This window comes from Paramisgurnus dabryanus, chromosome 23 (genome assembly GCF_030506205.2).
Source record: "Paramisgurnus dabryanus chromosome 23, PD_genome_1.1, whole genome shotgun sequence".
Classification (NCBI taxonomy): domain Eukaryota; kingdom Metazoa; phylum Chordata; class Actinopteri; order Cypriniformes; family Cobitidae; genus Paramisgurnus; species Paramisgurnus dabryanus.
This window is the reverse complement of record NC_133359.1, coordinates 7390083-7416836: the sequence shown is the minus strand read 5'-3', so window position 1 is coordinate 7416836 and position 26754 is coordinate 7390083. Positions and strand designations below refer to the sequence as shown.

At 37.7% G+C, this 26754-nt stretch overlaps 1 protein-coding gene and 1 long non-coding RNA gene across 5 annotated transcripts; one reads left to right on the top strand and one right to left on the bottom strand.

Annotated features, from left to right (window-relative positions):
• Positions 1 to 300: 300 nt before the first annotated feature.
• LOC135781552 (uncharacterized) lies at positions 301 to 1791 on the bottom strand. The gene is made up of 3 exons (XR_010545174.1): positions 1524 to 1791; positions 1283 to 1393; positions 301 to 1002 (listed from the first exon to the last, which is right to left on the bottom strand). It is a non-coding gene; the product is annotated as an uncharacterized lncRNA (long non-coding RNA).
• Positions 1792 to 1912: 121 nt separating this feature from the next.
• Positions 1913 to 26509, top strand: tpm1 (tropomyosin 1 (alpha)). Of its 4 annotated transcripts, XM_065292102.2 has the most exons (10): positions 1913 to 2141; positions 3266 to 3391; positions 7400 to 7533; positions 12148 to 12265; positions 12499 to 12569; positions 15617 to 15692; positions 16737 to 16799; positions 17879 to 17948; positions 18977 to 19055; positions 21718 to 21904. In XM_065292102.2, the coding sequence occupies exons 1-10, from the start codon at positions 2028 to 2030 to the stop codon at positions 21719 to 21721; spliced, it is 855 nt and encodes a 284-aa protein (XP_065148174.1). In that variant the 5' UTR covers positions 1913 to 2027; the 3' UTR covers positions 21722 to 21904. The 4 variants fall into 4 exon arrangements, with proteins under 4 accessions (XP_065148174.1, XP_065148175.1, XP_065148178.1 ...); XM_065292103.2 differs by lacking the exons at positions 18977 to 19055; positions 21718 to 21904 and adding an exon at positions 25734 to 26509; XM_065292104.2 differs by lacking the exons at positions 1913 to 2141; positions 3266 to 3391 and adding an exon at positions 5298 to 5447.
• The last annotated feature ends 245 nt before the right edge of the window (positions 26510 to 26754 follow it).

Sequence of the window (26754 nt, the reverse complement as noted above, 5' to 3'; positions counted from 1 at the left end):
CACTCATATAAAAGCTGTTTAGGAAGAAAGATCCACAGTTCATTCACATGTACATGGTGTGTAAAAAACAAATGGTAATACTGAAACCCTTTTGCATTGCGGTGTAAATGATAACAGGAAACATGATGGCGTAAACATAACTTTACAACGTCATGTCGTACAAATAAAGAAAAGCTGATTTCATAAACTTTGTTTATTAAGCACATTTCTCCCGTTACGTTACAATAAAAAAACTACTACAAATAATGTCAGTCTAAATCACACTAATAGACTTCATACTATAATCAATACAATAAACAAAACAGCATAGACATGATGTTGACCCACACAAATTTACCCACAAACCATCTCAAGGGAGGAAAAAGCTCTGTTTCTGCTTTCTTTCATTATGCAATGTTAAAATCGATTGGGTCTGTCAAAACAATATTTTATTTGGGCAAGCAAAGTCGTTTAACCAAAAAATACTTTAGTATATGAATCCTGCAGGACTACTGAGTATTATTTAAGACCAGGTTTATTTTGGTAAATTAGCACGTAATGTTGAACCACTTGGCTATGTGTCTTGAAATGTGAAATGTACAGACTGGGGCAGGTGCTCGGGTGTTAAGACAGCACTAAAAATACATTGAGGAGCATGTGTGGAGGAATAGGACACACAGGAATAGGACACACTGAAGGACAATATAGGGAGTAGTTGGGGGGTTACAACCAAAGAAATCAAACTTTGACTTGCAGGAGTATGCAGGAGTATACAAATAATCTCATGGAGATTTTCTGGCTCGTGATGTGAGGTTGATGGTTGTTCAAAATGTTAACGTTGGTAACTTGTGACTGCTTATATCCCGAATGACTTCACCGATATCAGGTCCAGTGCCCATGAGTAATCTGAGGTTAAGTGTCTTGCTCAAATAAACATTTGAGATCATCTTTACTCTTAAAAATCTGTGTGAAGGTTCTTTGTCGGGCTGTATGGTTCCATAAAGAGCCTTTAACAGAACCTTTCTGTTGTATAAAAAAAGAAACATTTGGTTATTTTAAGAACTGCTGACTGAAAGGTTTATTTGGGAATGAAAAGTAGTTCTTCTACTCTCCTAAAAATAAAGGTGCTTCACAGCAATGCATTTTTAGGCTGCGCAAAGAACCATTTAGTCAAAGGTTCCTATAAAGAACCATTTATTTCATTTTATAGTCTAAAAAAAATCAAACAGAAAGGTTTGTTAGATGTTAAAGGTTCTTTATGGAACCATAGAGCCAAAAATGGTTCTTATGTGTCATCATGTACCTCTATTTTTTGGAGTGTATGGCTTTGCTCTAAAGAACCCATTTTTGGCACCTTTAGTTTAAAGAATGTTCCAGGATTTGAAACAACAACTTTTCACCATCCCACTCATTCCTGTAAGAAATCACATAAATACATTTTTATATAAAAGTGTTCATCAAAGCGATACCATAGAAGAACCATTTTTGGTTCCACGAAGAACCTTTCAGTCAACAGTTCTTAATAAGAACCATGTCTTTCTTACCTTTTAATAAAGAACCCTTTTCACTACCAAAAAAACATTTTGTGAAACAGAAAGCTTCTGTGGATGTTCCTTTAACGAACCATACAAGAATCTTTTAGGAACCTTTAATTTTCTTTTTCGTTTGTTTTTACAGGATGGCCCTTCTAGCTGTTGTTAGGAACGGATCCTGCTTCCCTTGAAGTCTTAAGCACTTCGCCTGGCCCATCACACCCCTTATATAGACATATAAACGGTCAAATGTCTAGCAACAGCGAATCGCCATCCAGATCCATAAAATAGACATGGGGCATGGAGAAGCAAACCAGCCCGGCTGTTTCCAAAAAAGTATTGAATGTCCAGAGGAATTCACTAACCCCTCCCGTCAAAGTACATATTTGAGAGCGCGCACAGGAACGAGCGCTCGCACTCCAGCCCTTCGCTCAGTTCGGTTCGCTTCAGACGCGTGTGCGCATCCAGCCTTCATCCCTCCGCAGTAATCCCAAGGAAAAAATCAAGTAAGCAGCCATGGATGCCATCAAGAAGAAGATGCAGATGCTCAAGCTCGACAAGGAGAATGCCTTGGACAGAGCTGAGCAGGCCGAGAGCGATAAGAAAGCGGCGGAGGACAGAAGCAAACAGGTCTGCGCTTTATTTGAGGACTTTATAAAAGTTGCACGCGCGCCGGTTAATTATATGGATTATTACTTCGCCTGAGTGGATTTATAGTAAAGAAGATAACGTCAACATAAGGAGTATAAGTCTGAAACTTGTTATCAAGTTATTCATTTGACTAATAGGACATCATAACTGCATGCGTTTATCCCTTCCTAAAATTAAGCATGCTACAGTAACCATGGCATTTGTATTAACACAAATGTACCATTGTCTTACTATAGTAACCGTAGTGTGTGGTGTTTGTAGTAAAAACTACACAACTGTACTACTTTTACTATAGCTACTAAAACCATGGTTAATTTTTCAGAAGGGATATTTACAGTTGCATTACTTTTATTACCAAACATCCTGTTAAGACTTTAGTATTTTAGTAAATTTGACAATTTTTTAATACTTTCAACCAAGGAACTTTTCAGTAAATGCCCATTACCAGTTTTGAGGGGTTTATCTTTCACATAAGAGTTTAGGCATCTCAGATTAATCCAAGTTAGACCATTCATTAAACCATCCATTTATTGATTAAATAAACAAATTAATAAACTACAGTTAAACTACAGTAACCATAGTTTAACTATTTCTAATGAATTTATAATAACCACAAATTTTATTTGCTCTCACCACAGTAACCATATAGTGTAACCATAGGCTATGTGTAGTACAACTATGGTAATACAAATGGTAATCAATCCATCAAAAAGCATTACTTTGTTACTAAACTTTTACTACAGTAAAACCATGTTTGATTTCTAAGGAAAAATAATGTACTTATATTATGATACGTCATGTGTTATGAAAACTGTCATTTGTGCATGTGTAGTTAGAAGACGAACTAATTCAGTTGGAAAAGACGTTGCGCGTAACCGAGGACGAGCGCGATAAAATGCTTGAGGAGTACCAGAGTGTGGAGGAAAAGCTCCTGACCGCGGATGAGGTCGCCACTCAGGTGTGTTTCTGTGTGAATCTCCCTAACTCTTTCTTTCTCTTCTTCTGTCGGTCTATGTGCTCGCGCGCCCCTCTGCGCGCACATCACGCACGCACTCTGCTTCCTGCACTTCACTGCTGTCTATCAATCACTGAAACGCACGCAGCTTGAGGATGACCTCGTAGCACTGCAGAAGAAACTGAAGGGCACTGAGGATGAGCTGGACAAATTTTCAGAGGCTCTTAAAGATGCCCAGGAGAAACTGGAGGTGGCTGACAAGAAAGCCGCAGATGTAAGTATGACGAGCACTGTGCAGTCACGCATCTTCTGTCTGACACTTTTTGGCATGTTACCCAATGTACCCAATATTTGAAAATTATTGTGGCTTTTGTGTGTCTGGCCAATGGAAAATTGTCTTGCTCTGCTCTTTCAAAGCTCATGAGACATCTGTCTCAGATGTTAATCCTACAAATAGACACGTGTTGATTTACAGTAACAGTAACTGATCTGGGTAGCACAGTCCGGATAAACTGATCTTAAAGAGTTTGATATAAGAAAAAAAAATGTATGGAAACTTTGGAATTACAGCAAATCTGAGCACATTGTTTTCTGAAACCCCCCAAAAAAGTATTTATTTTCATTTAATCTCATTGCTGTCTGTGAGAAACAAATAGGACATTAATTTAGGATGTGTCCTTCCTATGGAAAGCCACAGCTGACATATGGTTATGTCATGTATGACGTCTTGTCACATATTTTAGGCTCATGAGCTTTATGTTTTTGCAAACTTAACAGACAAGTGACACGTCGCACAGTGTCAGGTCATCTTTAATCTGAGATCTGGACAATCCACATGCATCTGACCAAACATGGAGCTTGGCTATGCAAAAATAAATACAGTATTCTGAGCAAGGACTTAAATTACAAGACAACCCTTCCAAGACATAAGAGAGTAAGCAGGCAGCCTGTTATATTTAGCCTAGTGCTTTATATGGTTAAGACGCTCAACCTTCTGGGCCCTGCCCTTGAGTAGCCATCATAAGGGACTGAAGTAATCATATGAAAATCTTTCTTAAACTTTAACTATCCATTGTTTTTGCAACTAAATTAAGTATTCACCTACAAATTTCACAAGTTTATATACATTTAAGCTCTATAATATTACAGAGTCAAACCCTTATAGAAAACAAGCGAATGAGTTGTCATGTATTGTCAGGAGTGTCAAGTATTCAATTTTGCAAGGATCATTAAGCATAATTAACTAGCGTTATTAACTTAATTAGCGTTTCGGGGTAATTTATGTATGTAGAGCATGCACATAATTAAATGCAAAGCATACAGCTTTATAATGTGGTCATCAAGTAAAAATCACCAGCTCTTATAGCGCCCCCTCGTGTACAATGAGAGAACTACAATATGTTCATTTTAATATTTTATACTGCTGTTCAGGTTTATTATGATATAAAAATATTTCAATATGTAATAACATACAACCATAACAAATAACATATTTATTTATTCCTTTCTTTATAAATAACAATTTATTAAACAAAAAAAGTATGGTTTTGATTCAATATTGTAAAAACGCAGCCAATAAGAGCCAATAATAGATGAGAAATCGTTTAATAATGTTTAAACTATGAACTATGTTTTATAATATTATTTAGGGGAAATTTAAAACGAAGACATCCTCTCCTTATGTCTTTAGAGGGCACTACAGGACAGTTTAAATTTGCTCCCCGTGCAACACGATCCCCCTCCCCTCACAACCTTTCCAAATATAACAGCTCAGTTTCAGCATCAGCAGCACCCCTGACATCACCTCACCAATTATTGCCTATTAGTCAATCGATCACTAGATTCAGGTGCGCAGCAGGTGAACGACGTAAACACACCCACCTCTAACCTTTAGAGCAGCACGTTTTTAACTAAAATAATATTTATGTTTTTAATACAAAATATTAAGCTCAAATTTTGTTTATCTCGAATAAGATATTGATTCAATTATTAAAAAATAAAAATAGGTAAATACGCTCTAGTTTATGTTAATGACGTCGTTAGAGGCTCGCCTATGAAAACATGGTTACTTCCGGTGTAATCTGTAAGCGTCCTACACACACGCACAACGCACCGGTGCAGCAGCGGCGTCTCTGCGCTCCTCATCCATCTCACAGAAACGCACGCAGTTTGACGCTTTCGTTTAGTTATATCGCGCAATAATGGCTGCTACATCGCTGGAGGCGGTGAAACGGAAAATTAAGCTGCTGCAGGAGCAGGCCGACGGTGCAGAAGAGAGAGCGGAGAAACTGCAGAAGGAGTTGTCGGTAGAAAGGAAAGCAAGAGAATCGGTGAGAATGATACGAAGTAGCCTATCGAGCGCGTGTGTTTTAATGTAACCCTCTTCACTGTATGTCTGGCCGGTGAAAATGCGTTTATTGTAACAAGTCGCGTGTCCGGTAAGGTCGCGCGCACCTTGATGTGATGTGTGGTATTAACGTAGCGGAATTTGTCCGCCGCCCCGCTGCGCCCTATTGGGCAGCAGGTTAACCTCGTCTAAAAATAATCGCTCCTGCTTTTATTATTTTCAAATTCTGACCGAATAAGCGGATTAAATAAAGTGCGTATGTGAAATTGCGGAAACGGGACGTTAAAATAGCCGTGTATAGTTAAAACTTTAAATGTTTACGGAATCTCTACGCACCAGTCTTCAAAATGGAGAGTCGGGTGTCATTCAAGTTTAACTGCTGGAATAAGCAAATTTCCTCAGGGCAGAGTTCGTAGCTAAATTTAAGCTAATAGCCCACAACGGAGATGCTGGACAGACCTGTTCATGTTTGTTATATTGTAGTGGTTTTATTATAATGGACGGAGTATTGAAGCCTCAGGTTCTCTCTCTCTTTCTCTCTCTCTCTCTTTCATTCTCTCTTTTTCTCTTTCATTTGAGAGCATGCTGCCTTATATGGCCAAGCTGCTTTGTCACACGCAGTAGACTCACCTTGCTCTCTAAAAGCAGCATTCATACTTGCATAGTCACTGCAGGAAACACGGGTGTATTTTAGTGTGCATGGCATTCATTTTCGGTTTTAGGCATATTTAGTGAGTTAAGCATGTATGGGACGCTTGGGGCGGGGGTGTTATGGTCATCTGTGCTTTCTAGTGACCCATATCTCTGATATAAGATGCACTTTGCCCCTACTTAGTTCCCTTTAGTTGGAGGCCTAAGGCATTTGAGTAGGATGCATGCTAAAAACGTTTTGTTTTTGTGGTGCAGCAAAGATTGATTTTGCACAGTAACTAGGTTCTAGGTTTCTGTAGATTAGTTAGTCCTATTAACTGGCTTTGCTAAAATGAATAGAGTGATGTCGTTTTAAAGTATAAAACGTAAAACATTTTAACATAACTACCTAAAACTGCACAGCGGAAGCAAATGCTTTATTAAAGCGGTACTTCACCCCAAAAATGTTCACCCATGTTGTATGAATTTCTTTTGAGTGATGAACACATTTATCAAAATATTTTTGTATGATGGTGAGCACACAGCTGATTGTACACATTGGCTTCCATAGTAGGAAAAACAAATGCGATGGAATTCAATGGGCACCGTGAACTGTGTGCTTAATGCTTCCATAATATTTGTTTTCCTACTATGGAAGTCAATGGTTACTATCATTTATCATCATATCATCTTTTGTGTTCATCAAAAAAGAAAGAAATGACATGAGGATGAAAAAAATGACAGAATTTTCATTTTTGGGTGAACTATCCCTTTAAGAGGCTATAATAGGAGCATAAACTGCAGGAATGCCATTTTAGTTTTTCTTAAACCCTGATTCGTTCTGATTCTGCAACCTGTTTTTGTGCCACACCCCTTTTGGTGAGGAGGCCTGAAAATGTGTTACATAGATGCATAAGCTTCATAACGTGCCATGTATTTGCAAAACTCCATGTTTCCCACAAACAGCCTGTAGTTCTCCTCCGGTCATGCGTTTGGCCTTTAATAGTGTAATCTATGTAGATCCATTGGGACCGTGCACAGCCTGTTTGTTATCCCAGTGGCTTGGTAATGATCCAAGGGCCCTGACTTTCTCATCCATTAGCGTTGCAGCCATTAGCTGCTATATGGTGTGGGTGTGTGTGACTACTGTACAGCAGAAGTCTTAATGGGAGTATTGAGTAGCACTTGGGTTTAGAAACTATACTGTCATCAAAATCTACAAGTGTTCCTGACTTTATGCTTTACAAATGATGATGTTGCAAATGTTGATCTTGGTCTGACTCCGATCCCTCTGTGTTCTCCAAGGCTGAGGCAGATGTAGCTTCCCTGAACCGACGTATCCAGCTGGTTGAGGAGGAGTTGGATCGCGCACAGGAGCGTCTGGCCACAGCTCTGCAGAAGCTGGAGGAGGCTGAGAAGGCTGCAGATGAGAGCGAGAGGTTAATAATATACCCATATATTATATCATTAAATATTATATAGCACAGTGTTGTGCAATCTATGCCATAGTATCGCATTGCAACAATTTGTGTGTGAGTCATGCACAAATACTTCCAAAATGGATATTGCTTAACCCCTGAATTTAAGGGGGGTGTTATGAGATTCATAGTGCAATATTGTAAAGTATGCAGCAAGCCTGCTTTACTCAAGCAGAAGAAGTTAAACTGATATTCCTCCCCCTCGCAGTAACTGCGGTTAGTTACTTTGTGCAAGCTCCACAGTTGTGTTATTGAAGTGACAACATGCTACCACTTCCTAGACCATGCATCTGGTGCCCCGTATAAAGAGTGCGTATGTGTGTGTCATAGGAAAGAGAATCACTGATTGGACACTACACATTGCAGATGGACGCTAGCCTTTGAGTAATTTGTAAATCTGTTAGTTTCATGTTGATGTTTCGCAACGGTTTTATTTTTACACACAAAAATACAGAAGTCATTTAAAAACATCTGCTCTCAGTGGGGAAACTTAAAGAATAGTTTACCAAAATATGAAAATTCTCTCAATCTACTTGCCCTCATGTCATCCCAGATGTATATGACTTCCTTCCTTAATTTAAACGCAAACATATTTTAAAAAATTATCGTTTATGGGATTCACCAGGGCCAAGCGATAAAATGTTTGAGGATTTTTTAAAAATATTTTGCACATTAAGGTTGAATCTCATTGGTTGAATCATATGGGGGTCAACATGGTGCAGCTCCAAAAAGCACAAACATCCATCATTTGCATACTGTGAACGTGCTGAATTAGATGAAGTACCTACTTATCGACAGTTAAAACAGTAGGTACTGTATAGTATGAATACGGATCGTATAAATGCATTCGGACAAATGACAAAACAAGCCCAGGGCTCCAGACTGCCACCAAATAGTGGCATTTTGCCACCAAAATTTGAGAGTGTGCCACTGAATTTTACAACCAGTCGCACATGTGCAACCAGTAAATTTGACCTTTTTTGTGATGTGACACTGAATTAAAAAATTTAGCACACTGTACTTTCTGCATCTATCATCAAAGTATTTATTAGTAATAATGTGAATATTTGTTTAGCATGTTGATTTACGGTATGTGTCCCTAAATTTTCTGGTTGCGCCCCTAAAATTTTCAGTTGGGGGCCACTGTGCTCCTAGTGAAAAAGTTAGTCTGGAGCCCTGAAGCCCAGTTTAACCACCCACAAGGGACAGCTGTTTAATAATGTATTTGCATTTGAATAGAGGCGCGTTGCTGCTTTTGGACATTTTTGAATAAAACAACGCCTTTCCTTTTATTCTTTGTTGGGTGACCTCTCTCCCGGGGTGGGGGCTCACGGGATAGTAAAGTGTCCTTCTAATGCACAACTTGTGATCTTGTCGGAAGCAGGATTGTGGCGATACATTGCTTTCCCCATTAAAAATACCTGTATATGAAATTGATTCTAAATCGCAAGGCTCCGATTCTGTGTTTTATGCACAGCTTGTGCGTATACTATGGCTATGTGATCAGTAGAAAGTCCTTATTAATCTAAAATCACTATGGGGCGGTTTCCCGGACAGGGATTAGACTAGTCCTACACTAAAACATTTTTAAGAGCTGTCCAAACTGAAAACAACTTGCACTGACATATCTTAAAATACATCAGGGCCCTTTGTTTTGCCTCAAAATGCACACAGGTAATGTTTTTAGTAAGGCATGTTTGTTAAAACAAGTTATATTTCCTAATTAAACTAAGGCCTAATCCTGGATTAAGCTAATCCATGTCCGGGAAACCACCCCTATGAGTCGGAGTCGTTTATAATGTGCATTTAAAAAAGAAACACTCGTCAAACAAAATCATTCAAAATATTCTCTTATCATAAATATATCTAAACAATCTGAATAACAGCGATATTAATATGCCTCTAGACAATTCCTGGAATAGTGTTTGTAATGGTACTACTTTTGTGGCACAAATGGCGGTTCTGCACGAGAGCGCCCTCTGGCTTTTGGATGTGGTGGCATTTCAGCGTAATTCGTTAAAATTGATTAATGGAGAAAATGCGCATTTGCACAATTAATCGTCACAGCCCTAGCCGGAAGTAGTAGGTCATCCGGGTACTTATCACCTACTGTTTTCCGAATACTATGAATTCGGACATACTACTCGCCTAATGTGCTTCGTCTACCGTATAGTATCGAGTAAAGCGATTTCAGACGCACCGCATGTCTACTTATTTGACAATATTTTGGTTATGTATCCATGTGCAGTACATTAAGAGATGGGGGGCCATGTCGGTAACGCCCAATGTCATTGGTTCTCACATGTCTCGTCGTGAATATTTGTCATGAGATTCAAGCCTACGCCAGTAGATGGTGAAATATTACTTAACACATTGCATGTGTAAAGATTACTTTACAGCGGATTTAGTCGTCTTGGTGGACCACAGATTTATTTATTTTTTTTTGACGTCGTTGTGCACGTAATTTTTTATTTTTCAAATGTAAAGGACAAACTTTCCACATTTTCCTACATTGTCATGTAAAGTAGCCTAAAATTGTCTGCGTTTAAAGGAAAACACCACCGTTTTTCAATATTTTACTATGTTTTTACTAGGGATGCACCGAATCCAGATTTTTTAGGTTCGGCCGAATCCCGAATCCACCGTTTAAGATTCGGCCGAATCCGAAACCGAATACCGAATCCTTATTCCATTAACACAGTAAAACACATTAAGGAATTATACAACGTCCACAGCATGTATTTTTCATTTTATTTAATTTTAACTGTACATTATGCCAGGATGACAAGTTGGAAAACTATTTTGACAATTACCATAAGCCTATGCATAATGAAAGCGATGCGTTGCGACACGCTCGTTTTTCCAATAAGCAAGCAGCTCCGCGCTGAAAACTATATTTAACTTTGAGTGAGAAGCTCCGCTCGTCAATCTCAGGTTTCACACGGCCGTCCAATTACAATGGAGGAGGGGCGGGACATTACCACAGCAACCAACCGGCTCACAGCTGAAGCATCACAGCTACCAAGCGCTCGGCTGAAAAACAGCTGGCATTTGGTGTCCTCAAGGCGTTTTCAGCCGTGTTTAAAAGTTTTGGTGTGTCCAGCCCCTAAAGCTCACCGAAAGAAAAAGCTCATCTCCATGTCAGCACCCGATGTGTGTAATCAACGGCCGCGTGACGTCGAGCAGCGTAGCGCAAGCCTAGGATTCGGTTCGGTGGAAAAAAATTCTAGGATTCGGCCGAACCCGAACCCCGTCAAAAAGCCCAGTATTCGGCCGAATCCGAATCCGAATCCTGGATTCGGTGCATCCCTAGTTTTTACCTCAACTTAGATGATTTAATACATACCTATCTTTTTTTCAATGCGTGCACTTCATCTTTGCACAGCGTGTTGTGAATTTGTTAGCATTTAGCCTAGCTCCATTCATTCCTTGGGATCCAAACAGGGATGAGTTTAAAAGCCACCAAACACTTCCATGTTTTCCCTATTTAAAGTTACATGAGTAGTTACACGAATAAGTATGGTGGTACAAAATAAAATGTGACTGAGAAGAACTATATTGTATGGCGGAAGAGCACTTGGTTTGCAGCACTTCAACCTCTGGCACTAACTAAGTCTTAAAAAATCACCACGTTTTATTTTGTGCCACCATACTTACTTGTGTAACTACTCATGTAACAGTCTTTAAATAGGGAAAACATGGAAGTGTTTGGTGGCCTCTAAACTCATCCCTGTTTGGATCCTAAGGAATGAATGGGGCTAGGCTAAATGCTAACACATTCATAACGCACTGTGCAAAGATTGAGTGCACGCATTGAAAAAAGATGGTATGTATTAATCACCTAAGTTGAGGTAAGAACAGAGTAAAATATTGAAAAAAAGGTGTTGTTTTCCTTTAACTAAATAAAGCAGTTCATGTTTTTTGCTTTTACTTGGGAGGAGGAATCGCTATTCGGCTACTTTTGCAAGTGTTTAACGTTTTTGAAATACCTCAGCCTACGTGAGAAACTCAAGGGCATTGGAGAAGGTTGTAGTATTTGGTTAGCCTTCAGTTGCTTTGTAAATGATTTAGTTAGGTTTTGGCTTTTGTATTACTTAATTTTTGTTGTTACTGAGGAAAGCATTGATTGCACACTTGCAGGAGGTGGCTGTGAATCTACGATGCTGTGTTTGGCCTAAACAACTGACGTGAGCTGTTTACGTAGAGCCTGAATAAACAGCAATTTGTAGGGGCGCTAGGCTGCGTTTCCCTTCCTTTGTTTCCCCACACAGAGGCCCTCTGTCCCAGCATAGAGCCACTCTGTACCGAGACCTGGTCTAGATCTTAAGTGCTAACACATTGCACAGTTTTCCCTTCCCCATTCATCTCTTCTGACAACTGACTATTCTGACATCACAGGAAACCTTGGGGTTTAGAGAATAACAGCTGAAAATCTTTGCTAAATCTACTCGAGTCTAAAGTTCACTGCAGATCTGCATCTGCAAATGTCATTGATCATAACTGTATGATGATGATGTTGTCGAAAGAAGATCGTTTTTCATCTCAATCACATTTCTTCTCGTTTTCTCTCTTCAGAGGCATGAAGGTCATTGAGAACAGGGCTATGAAGGATGAGGAGAAGATGGAAATCCAGGAGATCCAGCTTAAAGAGGCCAAACACATCGCTGAGGAGGCTGACCGCAAATACGAGGAGGCAGGTTTCACACATGCACACACAGGAAAAAAGACACTTCCTGCCCAACTCGAGTCACGTGACCTTTCACACTTGAAGTGTGAACGAGCAGAAGCGTAACTTTCTGAAGAGACATGTTTTAATAAGGAGTAGTTTCAAATGAACAAAGCATACTTGTTTCTTTCAATTTGTGTAATTAAGGGTGTTTGTGATTACAACTGTGTGTAATTGTCCCATCTGGCCTGTGTGTGCAGGTGGCCCGTAAGCTGGTGATCGTTGAGGCTGAGCTGGAGCGTACAGAGGAACGTGCTGAGCTGTCTGAGGGGTACGGGGTGTTCTTGAAGCCCATTGCATGTCTTTATTATCCCTATACACATACATTCACACATGCATGTGCATGAATTATGCGTGCACACACACGCACGCAGAACATATCTGGGTTTGCATACTTAAAAAAATATATTATTAAAGATTCTGTTACAGAGATAATAGCGCTAAGATTTTTTTTCTTTGTTTCTGCCACATCTGTAGTTTCGCCCTGAACTGTAGGCCGAGCACCTTGATTGACTAAAAAGTTAAAGTATTTGTTGACATTTAAGAACAAAGCACTCGAAATGGAAAATAACCCAAAATAATTTGCCTGCCATGTGGCTGTTGTGGTCTAAAGACACCATTCCGTAATATAACACAACAGTGGGGAAATACAGTTTTGTGGACCTGGAGGCAAATTAAGTCAACCAGATTGCAAATGCACATGAAATAACCAATTTGGGATTGGTCAGGAGTAGGGTTTAAAATGCAGAGCAAATCAATATTGAACTAAATCGAATTAGTCGCAATAGCCAGCCTTTCTGATAATTTTATACAAGTTTGTGTGTGTGTGTGTGTGCACCCCATACACATTTTACTCCCATATTGCTAATACCTAATTCCAGCATCACATCCTTTTTGTTTGACTGTTTTTGTTTGCATGCACTGTTAACTTGTGTGCCGTGTTTGGAATGGCCTTGCAATCCTGTACTCACTAACAGACGCTTGCGAAAATTACAAGAAGAGCTACGAGTGGTGGACCAAAGCTATAAGTCATTAAGAGCATCAGAAGAGCAGGTACTACACATGACTTAATAGGTCGCATACACAAATAACCTCCTATGCTTCCTGATCTCACGTACCTGCCGTAACTTACCGCACCGCTTCTCCTGACACCCATGCTGCCTTGATTTTTATTTTTTATTGTATGAGCGATGAAGAAAGAAATCATTGAAAAGATTATGGGTTCGGACCCCAGGAGCCCACAAAATGGAAATGTATACCTTTCAAGTTGCTTTGGGTCATGTTCCAAACATGACTAGATGTGAAACAACTTTTTACATCCATTATTATAAAAAAGTTTAGTTGTATATGGTTGCCAGATAATGGCACAACTTGTGTTTTAAACACGAATTTGCATTGAAGTTTCATGTTTGGAAAGGTATATTGTGTCTATTTGAGTTTAGGGTTGCATAACGATTAATCGCGACTAATCGTTTGCAAAATAAAAGTTTTTGTTTACATTATTTAAGTGTGTGTACTGTGTAAATATAAATACACACACATTTATGTATAACTTTAAGAAAATATATATTTATATATATAATTTATATATAAAGCAAGCATTATCGGCCGATCGATCGGTACATCCCTAATATTAATTTTATATAAAAATGTATATACACATGTAAATATTTCTTAAATATATAAATGCATGTGTGTGTATTTATATATACATAATTATTGTACACAGTACAAACACTTATATAATGTAAACAAAAACTTTTATTCTGCAAACGATTAGTCGCGATTAATCATTATGCAGCCCTATTTGAGTTTCTTCATCGCTTTGTCCATTTCCTCTCTCGTAATAAAGAAACAATTCACCCCAAAATTAAACCATTTTCCCATTTATTTCTCATGTTGTTCCAATCCTGGATGATTTTCCCCATCCTGGAGCAAAAACATGAGAACGTTTGAGCTTGAAATGACATGAGGCTGGGTATAAAGGGAGAGATTTAATTTTGGGGATTGGGAATTGTTTCTTTAAAACCCTTGGATACTTGGAGTTTCATGCCCTTCTAACCAAGCAGGAATGCTGCAACTTGCTTCTCACAATGTCATTGCCAAATGTCACTTGCATGTTTTGGTTTCGTCGACTCTGATTTATCACTGTGGGTGTACTCGCACTGTGCGTACCGTACCAGAGTATGTTTGACCCCCAAAGTATGGTTCGTTTGGCTAGTGTGATCGATCCGTACCAGGATGCGATATGCTTAAAGGTATAGTTTAGGGATTTACATGTATATCTTTTTTCATGTCGATTAATCCATAGGTCTGAAAAACGAGTACTCGAATAATTGGAGCGGGTGATCAAAGGGGCGGGGCGTACACATCATGCTGAAATTAATTGTATGATTCTCACAAAATCCAGATTTAGGTGTCCAGCATCAGAATTTTTAAGAAGCCCTTTTTTTTGCACATCTAAGATTAAAGTCTGAACTTACTATAACCATTAAAATAACACATCTTGTGTCTAGTTACAAAAAAAATAAACCCACAAAAAAATACATACACCATCGTTCATCTTTTTTGTGATCGATCGTCAATGCCACGTTTGAGTACTCAAGCAATCGATTATTTGTGCCCATCCCTAGCATAGTTCACCCAAAAATGAAAATTCTCTCATTTACTTGCCTTCATGTTGTTTCAAACCTGTATAAATTTCTTTGTTCTGATAAACACAAGATATTTTGAGCAATGTTTGTACCCAAATCGACCATAAACCCCATTGACATCCATAGTAGGAAAAAAGAGTACTATGGAAGTTAATGGGGCTCATGATTGGTTTGGATACAAACGTTCCTTAAAATATCTTGTGTTCATTAGAATAAATACATTACAGGTTTGTAACAACATAAAGGTAAAAGAGATGAGAGAATTTTAATTTGTGTGAACTATTCCTTTAAGCGCTTTGATTTGTAGGTGGGGTTTTGTCAAACCAATCGCATCTTTAAATGACCTAAGCAAACTCGGGTTTTGGATCATAGTGTAGTGTGAGTGGGAAGGGTGGGCGATCACACTCTAGTACAGTTCAGTCAAGTATGAGTACACCCTGTGACACATTCCTGCTATGTTAAGGGGGGCTTTGGCCTCCCCCACCCATTCATTCCTGCTTTCTGATTGATATTTGGGTCTTTGTTTTTATTTCTCCCATCTCTTGTTACCCCGACATCCTTTCATCCATCCTGCCTCTGGTTCTCCTCTTCTCCTCTGCCTTTCCACCTCTCGTTCCTACTCCTCCTGCCTCCTCACCTGTGCGTTCTTTGTGTAAAACACCAGTAAATGCGCTGAGCTTGAGGAAGAGTTGAAAACTGTGACCAACAACCTGAAGTCCCTGGAAGCCCAGGCTGAGAAGGTAGGTGTGCTGCCTGCAGGCGCACGGTCCACCCCCCTTCCGAGCAAACCGGGATAACCAGTATTTCATCAACAGTAACCATCAATACAGCAGCTGGCTTTAATTGCAGAGAGGGTGAATTGTTACGGAGGTCACATGCTGTACTGAAAATACGGTTTAAGACCGGCATGAGTTTATTTGATTAGTAATTTACCTGAACAGGTGTTGTTTACTGTCAAAACTAGAAACATGATCCGGTTGGTAAAACTTAAAGGGCACATTATGTTCCCATTTTTACAAGACGTAATAAGTATCAGGTGTGCCTGGAATGTGTGTAAAGTCTGTTTTACCTCAAAGTACCCCACAGATAATTTGTAATAGCATGTCCAAAATGCCCTTAGGTGGGAGCTGTTTTTATGTGTGTACCTTTAAATGCAAATAAGCTCATCACTCCCCTACCAACAGACAGTGAATGCTTTTGGTTAAAAATAGATCTGATTCTTGTGAATACAGTCTGAGATAATAATCATATTATATAAGTATATTTAGCCCCATTAGCGCTACAGCGTGTTAACGAACACATTTAAAAAAGCTTTTGGGTAAAATTAACCAGTCAGTCAGTGGCTGTGGGTGAGGCTTTGTTTGTGTGACATCACATTAACAAGAGAACCAAAATGGTATGTCTGAGACTGCTTCAGTGATTTTTTTTTTTTTTACTCGAGGGTTGATGTTCACACACGCCAACACACATTTATATCCAAACACCTTGTAAAGGTGGGTTTTGCATAATATGTGCCCTTTAAGTCTCGCTGCCTCCAAAGCCTAGAAGGGATACAAGTACTGTAACTCGCACTGGAAACCAGCAATAAAAATACTTAAGCTGGTGACCAACCATCAATTTTCATTCAGATGATGATGATGTGTGCTTCTCAACATGAGTGGGTAACGCTCATGGGTTCCCAAAGACTTAAATGAGTAAAATTGTGAATTGGTTCTTTTAAGTGATTCATGTCGTCGATGTGCTGGTTTGGGTCTTGATGTTTGTCCTTTATGTAACTCCTACAGTACTCACAGAAGGAGGACAAATATGAAGAGGAGATCAAGGTCCTGACTGACAAACTGAAGGAGGTGAGATGTGCAGATTTTTATCAGAGAACTTGAGCCGTATTTATATTTTGCGTTGGGTGGTTATGACTAAATTCTTATCACGGTATCACCGTAGTATTTTGCTATTAATAAAAGTGGGTTTTCATCAGTATTTTGATAAGCTCTTACATATTTTACAAACAAATTATCTCATTTTATTCTGTTTATTAGGAACTCGACTAGAAACACGCTTATTTCCAACAAATTGATACATTTAGCATAGTGATGCATAACGATTAATCACGATTAATCTATAGCAGAATACAAGTTTTTATTTACATCATGTATGTGTTTGAACTGTGTATAATAATTATGTATAAATAAATATTCACACATGCATGTATAATTTTAAGAAAAGAAAAATGTATTAGTGCTGGGCAAAGATTAATCATGATTAATCGCATACAAAATAAGTAATTTTTTGCATAAGATATGAGTGTGTGATTTGTGTTGTGTGTATATATAAATACACACACATACATGTATGTATGAATGTGTCTGTGTTTAAATATACATAATTAAATACACACAGCACAGACTTTTATTTTGTGTGCGATTAATCGCGATTAATCTTTGCCCAGCACTAAACAAATGTATATACACATGTAAACATTTCTTAAATGTATACATGCATGTGTATTTATTTATACAATGTTATTATACACAGTTCACATATATGATGTAAACAAAAACTTTTATTCAACTATAGATTAATCGCGATTAATCGTTATGCGTTCCTAATTTGGCATCTTAAAACTTAAGATGAATTAATCTAGCTCAAAATTGTGACGAGGTTAGCAAGATTTAAAGCTGTTTTAATAGTTAATATAATTTCCTTTCTTGTGGCCCACATCAGTTAAAAATGTAAAGCTTTGCCACAAATATATCTACCTTGGTATAAATAGTATAGAAAAATCTATTAAATAAATTTCTCCTATTGCATACGATCATGTTCAGATGCTTTTCCATTATAGTGCAGGAGCTTGTGTGTGTCTTTGCATGTGTGTTTTAATGTTACAAGGTTTGCTAGAAATATTCAAATGATGATTTCCTTCCTGTAGGCTGAGACCCGTGCCGAGTTCGCTGAAAGATCAGTCGCCAAGCTTGAGAAGTCCATTGACGACCTTGAAGGTATGATTTGGTTCACCTTAGTCGTACATTTCGATTTCATTTCTGACCTTGTTATTATTTCATGACATCGTTCATAGACATGCTAGTGAAACATCCGGGGAGAACATTGCTTATGCTTTTAATCTTATTTCTTTACTGTCCCATTCCTCGTACCTTTTTCCGCAACGGCCTTCTTTTAACTTTCATCTATTCAGTCTCAGAATTACGTTTATGGAAAAGCCCGATCATTATTCACATCAACCAAACAATGTTTTGCCAGATGATACCAGAGCTGGAGGTCTGGTTTGCACAATGTTTAAACTTGATTTGGTTTTTATGAGGTGGTGTTAAATGACGTTTTCACTCGTTCGGATTTACAAGAGCACAAGTACTTTTCCATTAAATAATGTTGCGATGATGGAGAAGAGGACATTCGCACTGTATCTGTGTGTTGGTGATCATGCAAGATGTCTTAAAGGGACATTACACCCCAAAACAATTGTCATTTAGTGATTTACATATGCATATGTTTAGTGTGCTAAAAATAGTTGCCTCATGCGAAACATTAACATACTGAGAAATATCTTGTGATCTACTGAAGCGAGGAAGTTACACAGGTTTGGTTTCACATTAACCAAACCTCCCTTTTAGAGGGTTGGGTGTATATTTTTTGTGTGGCCACACATGGAATTGTCCAAAATATAATTTGGTGCATCCAATTTGGGGCGTCCCTACCTGTTGCCATCCAATAGCAAATTAAAGGAGTGTTTGAAACTATTAGTCCATCAGTGTCAAGTCTTGGTTGTTTCTGTATCTTTAATTTATAGTTTATTATGTTGTTTCTCTTAAATGTATCATTTCATTCCTCTATAACTTTTATTTTCTCTTTCCCTCCCAATTCTCTTCATGTCACTGTCTTGCGGTCTATCTCTCTGTACATTGGGGCCTGTCTTGCCACTGGATTGGATGCTTCCTTCCTGCATTTCTTTCTTCCCCCTCCCACCTACTTCCTATCCACCTTGCTCTCCCACATCCCCATCCACCAATAGATGAGTTGTATTCCCAGAAACTCAAGTACAAAGCCATCAGTGAGGAGCTTGACCACGCTCTCAATGACATGACATCAATGTAATTCATCTGCGGTCTCTGCACGTGCCTGTGTCCCTCCCCATTACCCATAATCCCCTTGTCTGTCTCTCACCCTTAGTGAATTAGGTCTTGTTGCTTAAATTCGCATGCTGTGACACCTTTTTTTCTCTGTTTTGAACGCTCTGCTATCGCTGTAGTTCTACAAGAACCATGGTTCATTTTACTGTTATTCAGATTAGATCATTTGGGTATAGCAAATTCACCCTTGGGTGTTAGACTGGAGGCACCATGGCTTGTAGAAGCGATGTATAGGAGCATTGTTTCTTTCTAACCTTGTAAAGTTTTTAAAATTTGTAAAGAAATTTTCTAATGTTGTGAAGAAACAAATTTAACTCTCATATCTTCGGTTGATTTGGTTGGTCAGTACGTGCTGTACTAGGGCTGGGCAAAAATGACTACAATGTGCCACAATGATTTTTCGCTTCTAAATTATTTTAAAAGATATGAATCATAATGTAGGCACCCGTTGTTGCAAATTATATGTAAATGGACAAAAGTAATTGTTTAACTATGCATTTTAATAAATGCATTTTAATATGTGCTCGTATACTTTTACTAAAATCATATAAATACCATGTTGGGGGCATGTTTGCATGATATGAGTGAATCGAATAAGTTTTTGGATTCTTTAAAGATAATGGTTTGAAGGAACTGGTTTTTTTCCATCCCCAAATACAATGCAAATTAAAATAATCGCAGTATTGGTTGCAATGTTGGTTAAAATCACATCCGCAACAGAACCATTTCTATTATATTGCAAATTATTTGTTGCCCAGCCCTATTTGCATCACTGAAATCTTAACCCCTGTGCATGTAAAGAATAGCTTTTCTATGTTGTCTCTCTGTTGTTTCAAGACTTTATTTCATATGATGCGTAGAAGAGCGCCTTGTGCACAGAAGACAAGCCCACAGCTTGTCATTTAAGCTTGGAGTATAGTTAGTTTATTTACGTGTAAGTTAGCGTACCAAAATAGTCGCGCGCATAGCCTTGCAAAGCATAGTTTGACTTGCGCATAAACGGATGTTTCACGCATTCGCGTTGCGACAAATTGTAATGCCTCTCCTAGCCTACATACTCCTATATGCATACGAAGTACAAATTAAAGAAAGTTAAAGCTTACATTAGGTGTTACCAATTTAAGTTTTTTTTTCTAAATACTTTTTACTTTTAGTTATAGGGATAGTTCGGCCAAAAATGATATTAAACCCATGATTTACTCACCCCCAAGCTGTCCGAGTTGCTTATGTCCATTGTTTTTCAGACAAACACGTTTTTGGATATTTTAGAAAATGTTTTGGAGCTTTCAGTTGATTAAATGTAATGTTACGGGGTCCACGACCTTCAAGTCCAAAAAAAGTGCGTCCATCCTTCACAAATTAAATCCAAACGGCTCCAGGATGATAAACAAAGGTCTTCTGAGGGTAATCCGCGCGGTGTTGTTGTAGAAATATCCATATTTAAAACTTTATTAACGAAAATAAATACCTTCCGGTAGAGCCGCCATCTTAGTCGCGTCCGCATTCAGGATGAGAGCTTAAGCAGCCTACGGAGGCTACTCTGCTGCTGCTCCCACCCTCCGAATTTGTCATACGTCACTAAGAAAAGTGCGTACACTACGCTAATACTCTCTCCTGAATACAGAGGAGTCTAAGATGGCGGCGCTACCGGAAGGTATTTATTTACATTGTTAATAAAGTTTTAAATATGGATATTTCTACAACAACACCGCGCGGATTACCCTCAGAAGACCTTTGTTTATCATCGTGGAGCCGTTTGGATTTAATTTGTGAAGGATGGACGCACTTTTTTTTGGACTTGAAGGTCGTGGACCCCGTAACATTACATTTAATCAACTGAAAGATCTAAAACATTTTCTAAAATATCCGAAAATGTGTTTGTCTGAAAAACGATGGACATATGCAACTCGGACAGCTTGGGGGTGAGTAAATCATGGGTTTAATATCATTTTTGGCCGAACTATCCCTTTAAATACTTTAAAAATTACTTTAATTGCTAACGCTTACATTTTACGTAGATCCAACTTTCACTTTATACAGTGTATGCACGCCTTTAAAAATTCGGCGGTGAACGACGTACCTGTCCGCGGGTACTATTCTAATGAATAAATATGCACTGTACTCTGACCTTCATGCGCGCGTACAAACGGGACTATACTTCAGACTTTAATGTTTTGTGATCTATTAACATCTCTTTTGATGTTAATGTGTGATTATAGACGAAACTATGCACTGTTTGGCAAGTCAGCCATAGCTATGGCCACTAAGTATACATTAAGTGCACTCTCAGAAAGGTACTTTATGTAAAAGTACAAATTTGTACCTAAGGGTGCTTATCAGTACCTCAAAAGGTACATATAGGGACCTTTTTAAAGGATACTGTCCCAGTGACAATTAATTTTTTCCGGAGAGTGTATAGTGATTTGACGTCATTTCTATATACCGGTATGCTTCTATATAAGTTTTGAGATAAGATTTGCGTGGCAAAACTTGCAAATGTTTTGGCTGTTGTGTGCGGTGGTTTCTTGTTTGTGAGTGTGTTTGGTTGTAAATTACCCAACTGTCCCACTATTTGCTTTTCCATCACCACTTGATTTTTTTTTCCCACTTCCCCCCTGTGCAGATAAATTGTTCGCATCACTTCAAAGACGCCTCCCCCCGGCTGAACAACATCACTCCGCTTTATCGGGCATCTCATGTCCTGTCATATTCTTGCCTTCCCTGTCTCCATTGTGTTTTATTTCACATTTCTTGTACAGAATCTTGAATTCTCTCTGCTTTGTTCAATTAAACTTTCTATGTAAATCTTTTCCTTCTTGTTTTTGTCCTTTTGGTTTCTTTTCTGTGTGCTTTTGTGGCTCTAATAAAGTGGAGAAGAATTGCTAAAAGTCATTGACTTCTTATTGTTAAGCCAGATAGAGCCAGATCTGGATGTTGATGGGTCGATATCCATGGTTTATAATAAAGCGCAGCTAAATCCTCTTCACAAAGTAAAAGAACAATAAACCGTAAAAAAAAATGCTTGGAAGAAATGCATTTAATGCTTTACACACACATAAATTTGAAGCAATAAGGCACTCGATGCTGTGCCATGTTGTTTGTTGCAGCTTATGAAGTGTACAAGCCTTGACTTTGTACACAAAATGGCACAGTCTTTAATTTATGAAGAGGTAAATATTTCAAGTTTTTCAAAGCTGGTGTCTTCTTGTGGGTGTTTCAGAGCTCTTTACTTCGGTTCACATGCATTTACATATTAGGCAAATTTAGTGTTTCCTCCCATTCAAATTTCCATACAATTATAATAGTTTCATGGAAGTAGTTGAGTCACTTGTAGTCTTGTAGGTAAGTATCTTCTGTTCCTCAAACTATATAAATAACAGCTTGCTGTGTTTCTTGTACTTCACTAATAAAAAATACAGAAGTCACAGTTTGTCTAATTTGGCCTGAATTAACTTGTGTATTTTAACTTCCGCTGATAGCAGAGATGTTCTGGTCTTGTAAATTTTACTAGTTTTGTTGCTATGTGCTACAAGTTTAGAAAATGTAGATTAAACATCATAAAAATGGTCCGTAAGGAAGGAACGACAAGTCTAGTGCCTAGTTGCGACAAGTGAAGAAGTTAAAAAGCCTTTGAAAGGACAAATGTTTTGTTAAGGGGTTTATTTCAACCAGGTGCAGAATATTTTAAGTAAATGCAAAATCACTTGTGTTGCAGCAGCAGTTGCCACCCATGTTTCCTTATGTGACCCTAAGTAAGTTGTACAGGTATATTTGTAGAAAACGCAAAAAATACCTTACATAATATACTAATGATTTTTGGGATAAAAGAAAAATCAATAATTAAGATCATGTTCCATAAAGATATTTTGTAAATTGAAATAAATAAATATCAAAACTTTATGCAGCATTCGAAGGATGCAACAAAATCGCAATCAAAATTGGTCAGAAACTCTACAAACTTTGCATTTCTACCTGTTCTTTGGGGATTTCCCATTCAAGTTTGGTTTATGTAAAAGCTTATAATTTCCCCCAATAGGTCAACAATGTCATTGCACAGAAAGCCAGTAGAAAGCACTCAAACAGACCTTTTCATAAGTAATCTGTATGGTAGAGACTTAATTTGGATTTCAAATGCTTTTTTCCTCAATATTTGGATTTTGCACTTATGTTCCAGATTTTCAACTCTTGTATCTCAGCCAAATATTTTCTTATCCTAACAAAACCATTCATCAATGGAAAGCTTATTTATTTCGCTTTCGGATTATGTATAAATCTCAATTTAGAATACCGTATTTCCCGAACTATAAGTCGCTCTGGAGTCACATCAGTCAAAAATGCGTTTTGAAGAGGAAAAAATGTAAGTCGCACTGGACTATACGTCGCGTTTATTCAGATGCACTTGGTTGATTCTCACAAAATCCAGACTTGGAAAGTGTCAGCATCAAATTTTTAAAAAGCCCTTGAAGCCAATTTTTTTTTTAAACATATAAGATTAAGGTCTGAATATAATATAATCATTATATTTAGAGGATTTAAAAAATATTTTCTATAGAATCATTTACTTTTTTAGATTATCATTATCAAAAATTATCATTACCACAACATGATATTACATTAATATATGCACAAACTCATGTTTTGTTAATGAGAACTAAAAGGTTGTCTAGGTACTATGACAATAAAAATTTCAACTTTTATGTGGAGAGAAAAAATAAGATCTGCTTACCTGGTACTAGCCATCTCGAGTGTCACAGTCAATAATGTCCCTTCCAACTATTTTTTTTTTTTTGAAAATGTTAGTTCCTTGAGGGCTTAAACAATGATTGAAAATTGTTGCGGAGGATGAGAAAATTGGTCTTGGACACATTTGTATTCCTTATTATTGTCTCTACATTTACCAATGATCACCAAATACCACATGTTTCTTTGCTGTAAATGTTTATAGTATAACATGCAGTGAAGCTTTTTATTGTTTAGATTTTTTAATTATAAATATTTCCATGTCAAAGAACCCAAATCCAATCATGGTAATGAAAAATTTCCCCTAAAATGTGGAAAAACCAACACAATTAGTTTGTATGATGTCATTTGAAATAATGTGCAAAATAGTATGTGAAGAGATGTTTGTAAGATGTTTTTTTATTTTGATACTCTTACTTTGCATTTACTTTTTTTTCAAACGGTTTCATGACACCTCCATAAGTCTAATTTTGTGAGAATCACCCACTTGGAGGGTTTTGCATCTAAGCTTTTCAGTTGTATTAAGTGGTTATTGGAGATTTCTTGAATAATTAGTCAGCAAAATAAGTAGTTTAATTTCACACTCTTGCGGGTAGCACTAGATTAATTGAGCTCAATTTTAATGACTCTCCATATGTACGATTTAGTATCTTTATTAAGATGCAAACAAAAAATACAGGAACTATGTACTAAATGATTTTCATGCCACTGCAAAATCAACATCTAATAGGACTATGAAGGCCTAAGACATTTGCATACCATTTATTTTAAGATCGATTTTGTGTCCAGTAGCGTGCGTGTTTCACAAACCTTTATTTTTAGTTTTCGAAGGGCTTAAACTTCAGAAACTGTATGTGTTATGACCAGTCAAAACCCACAATGTTAACTCCTAATCTACTGTTTACAAGTTCTTCAGAGGTATGCAAGTTCAAAGTCGAATAGTTAGGGTTGCCCCCTCCTTTGATATTAACCCTTACAAACCGTAGCCATGCTGATAAAACCATCCAATGCGATCTCCTTCCACTACTGTAGATCTGTGACTTCTGTACTCTATCAATAACTGTGTGTGTTTCAACCAATGCTAACTAACTTTTCTGCATACTTGATCTACTCTGATGTCTGTCTTTTCACTCTATTCTTTGTTTCTCTCTTTTCTTAACCTGCTGCCTCGCCGTTCCTGTAGATCGTCTCTACCAGCAACTCGAGAGAAACCGCCTTCTCTCTAATGAGCTAAGAATGGCTTTGAATGAGGATTAAGACTAACTTGGACTCGTGTGTCTTATCACCAAATATTGTATTAAAAAAATGAATCTTCTATGAGAGAGGTCGTTACTTAGGTTTGTCATGCTGCCTTCACGTTTGAATGATCGTATTTACGAGATAAGCTTGCGTAACCAAACATATTCGGCTGAAAATGGCTAAACAAATTTTTGGTGTTTGGCCGAATAAGTGAAAAGCCCGAATCAATTTTAAGTTACTAATAAAAGGCACACAAAGTGTCAGTGTCCAACTAAAGTGCAAAAAAATATGAATCCCATCATCGTAATTACAGCTTTCGGACTTGAAGGCAGCGTTTGTGTAATAGACGGCTACCAAGTTTTTCAGGATGTAATCCAAAGCGTTTTGCTTTATGCAAGAGTCCGCACTCTATAACCATGTCTGTTATATATAAATAAATGTATATTCACTTTGTATATAAGGTATGTCTCACAAGGTTAACCATTTAAAGCATGCATCGAGTGTGTGACAATCATTACTAGTGACCAGTGTTGCACGATGTCCTTCAAACAGGATGTCAGTGGCGTTACGACTGCTACTGTAGTTATGAACTAATGTCTTGAATGAACATGCTGCATGACTTGACTGATATGAATGCCTTTTTGCTTGATGTTCAAACAGATAAACTCTCACATGCTAAAGAAGAGAATCTTGATATGAACCAGATGTTGGAACAGACTCTATTGGAGCTCAATAACATGTGAACAACCTGGTCGCACGATGATGATGTCTGCATTTTGTAATCCTTGTGTTGTTTTTTTCATCATGACAGATTAATGGACGTGCCAATTGTTACGAAAGCTTTAGTTTTCCATGTGTTTTATGTTTTAAGGTAATAATGTGGTACGCGTTTATTTTATTCTGGTTGTGCACAGACAAAAGGTTAGCAATGATTGCACTTAATTCAATATGAACATTGCTGTTGTAGTGGACATTCGAGTCTAAAGCCAAGTTCATCTAAAGGTTTTCTTTAGTGTACATGGGATTAGGTTGTCCTGTGTGTACTGGTGCTACTGTAAAGGCAGACGTCTAACAGTTTGTAGCTTATAGATTCGATTCATTTACAATTTGGATTTTTGGTTCGTGCCAATATTTAGCCCTGCCCTGGGATTTATTTACACATCAACTTTTATTTATTTTTGTCTTTTTTTCCTCCCCTAAATGTCAGGCAACATTATTCGCAAATGCGTTATTGGGTTTTCTATTCAATCGTGGTGAAACCCAAGTGGTTCAAAATGTCTTCATTTTGAACTTGGGAAAAATATGATGAAATCATATTTTTTTGGTTGTGCCTTGTTCATTTTAGTCATTTTTAAATGTAGGTGTATTAATGTATGTCATATAAAATGTACAAAGGTAAAATATAAATAAAACCACTCCATTTGACATTTTCTAAAGCCTGGTGTTTTCCTTTTTTTTTTTTACTTGAAGCTTCATTCTTAACATTCACTACAGAGGCTTTGTATCTTCCCCACTGATGTTGCCAAAAACAGAGAGGATGTTGCCTAACAACATTATAATCTGTCCATCTGCTTCCTGTATTGCATTTAAATATTTGCTTCTGTTGGCATTGAGCTGCTCTGGAAGAATGTCATGGGTTTGCTTGATCATATCCCTATTATATTTACTATAGGAAGGGAAG

What these genes read in the sequence shown, in the direction of transcription:
- tpm1 (XM_065292103.2), top strand. Translation starts at nt 2,028, where the DNA reads ATGGATGCCATCAAGAAGAAGATGCAGATGCTCAAGCTCGACAAGGAG. An exon ending in CTGACAAGAAAGCCGCAGAT is followed by an intron (nt 3,392 to 7,399) that starts GTAAGTATGACG and finishes GTGTTCTCCAAG; the next exon opens with GCTGAGGCAGATGTAGCTTC. An exon ending in TGACTGACAAACTGAAGGAG is followed by an intron (nt 16,800 to 17,878) that starts GTGAGATGTGCA and finishes TCCTTCCTGTAG; the next exon opens with GCTGAGACCCGTGCCGAGTT.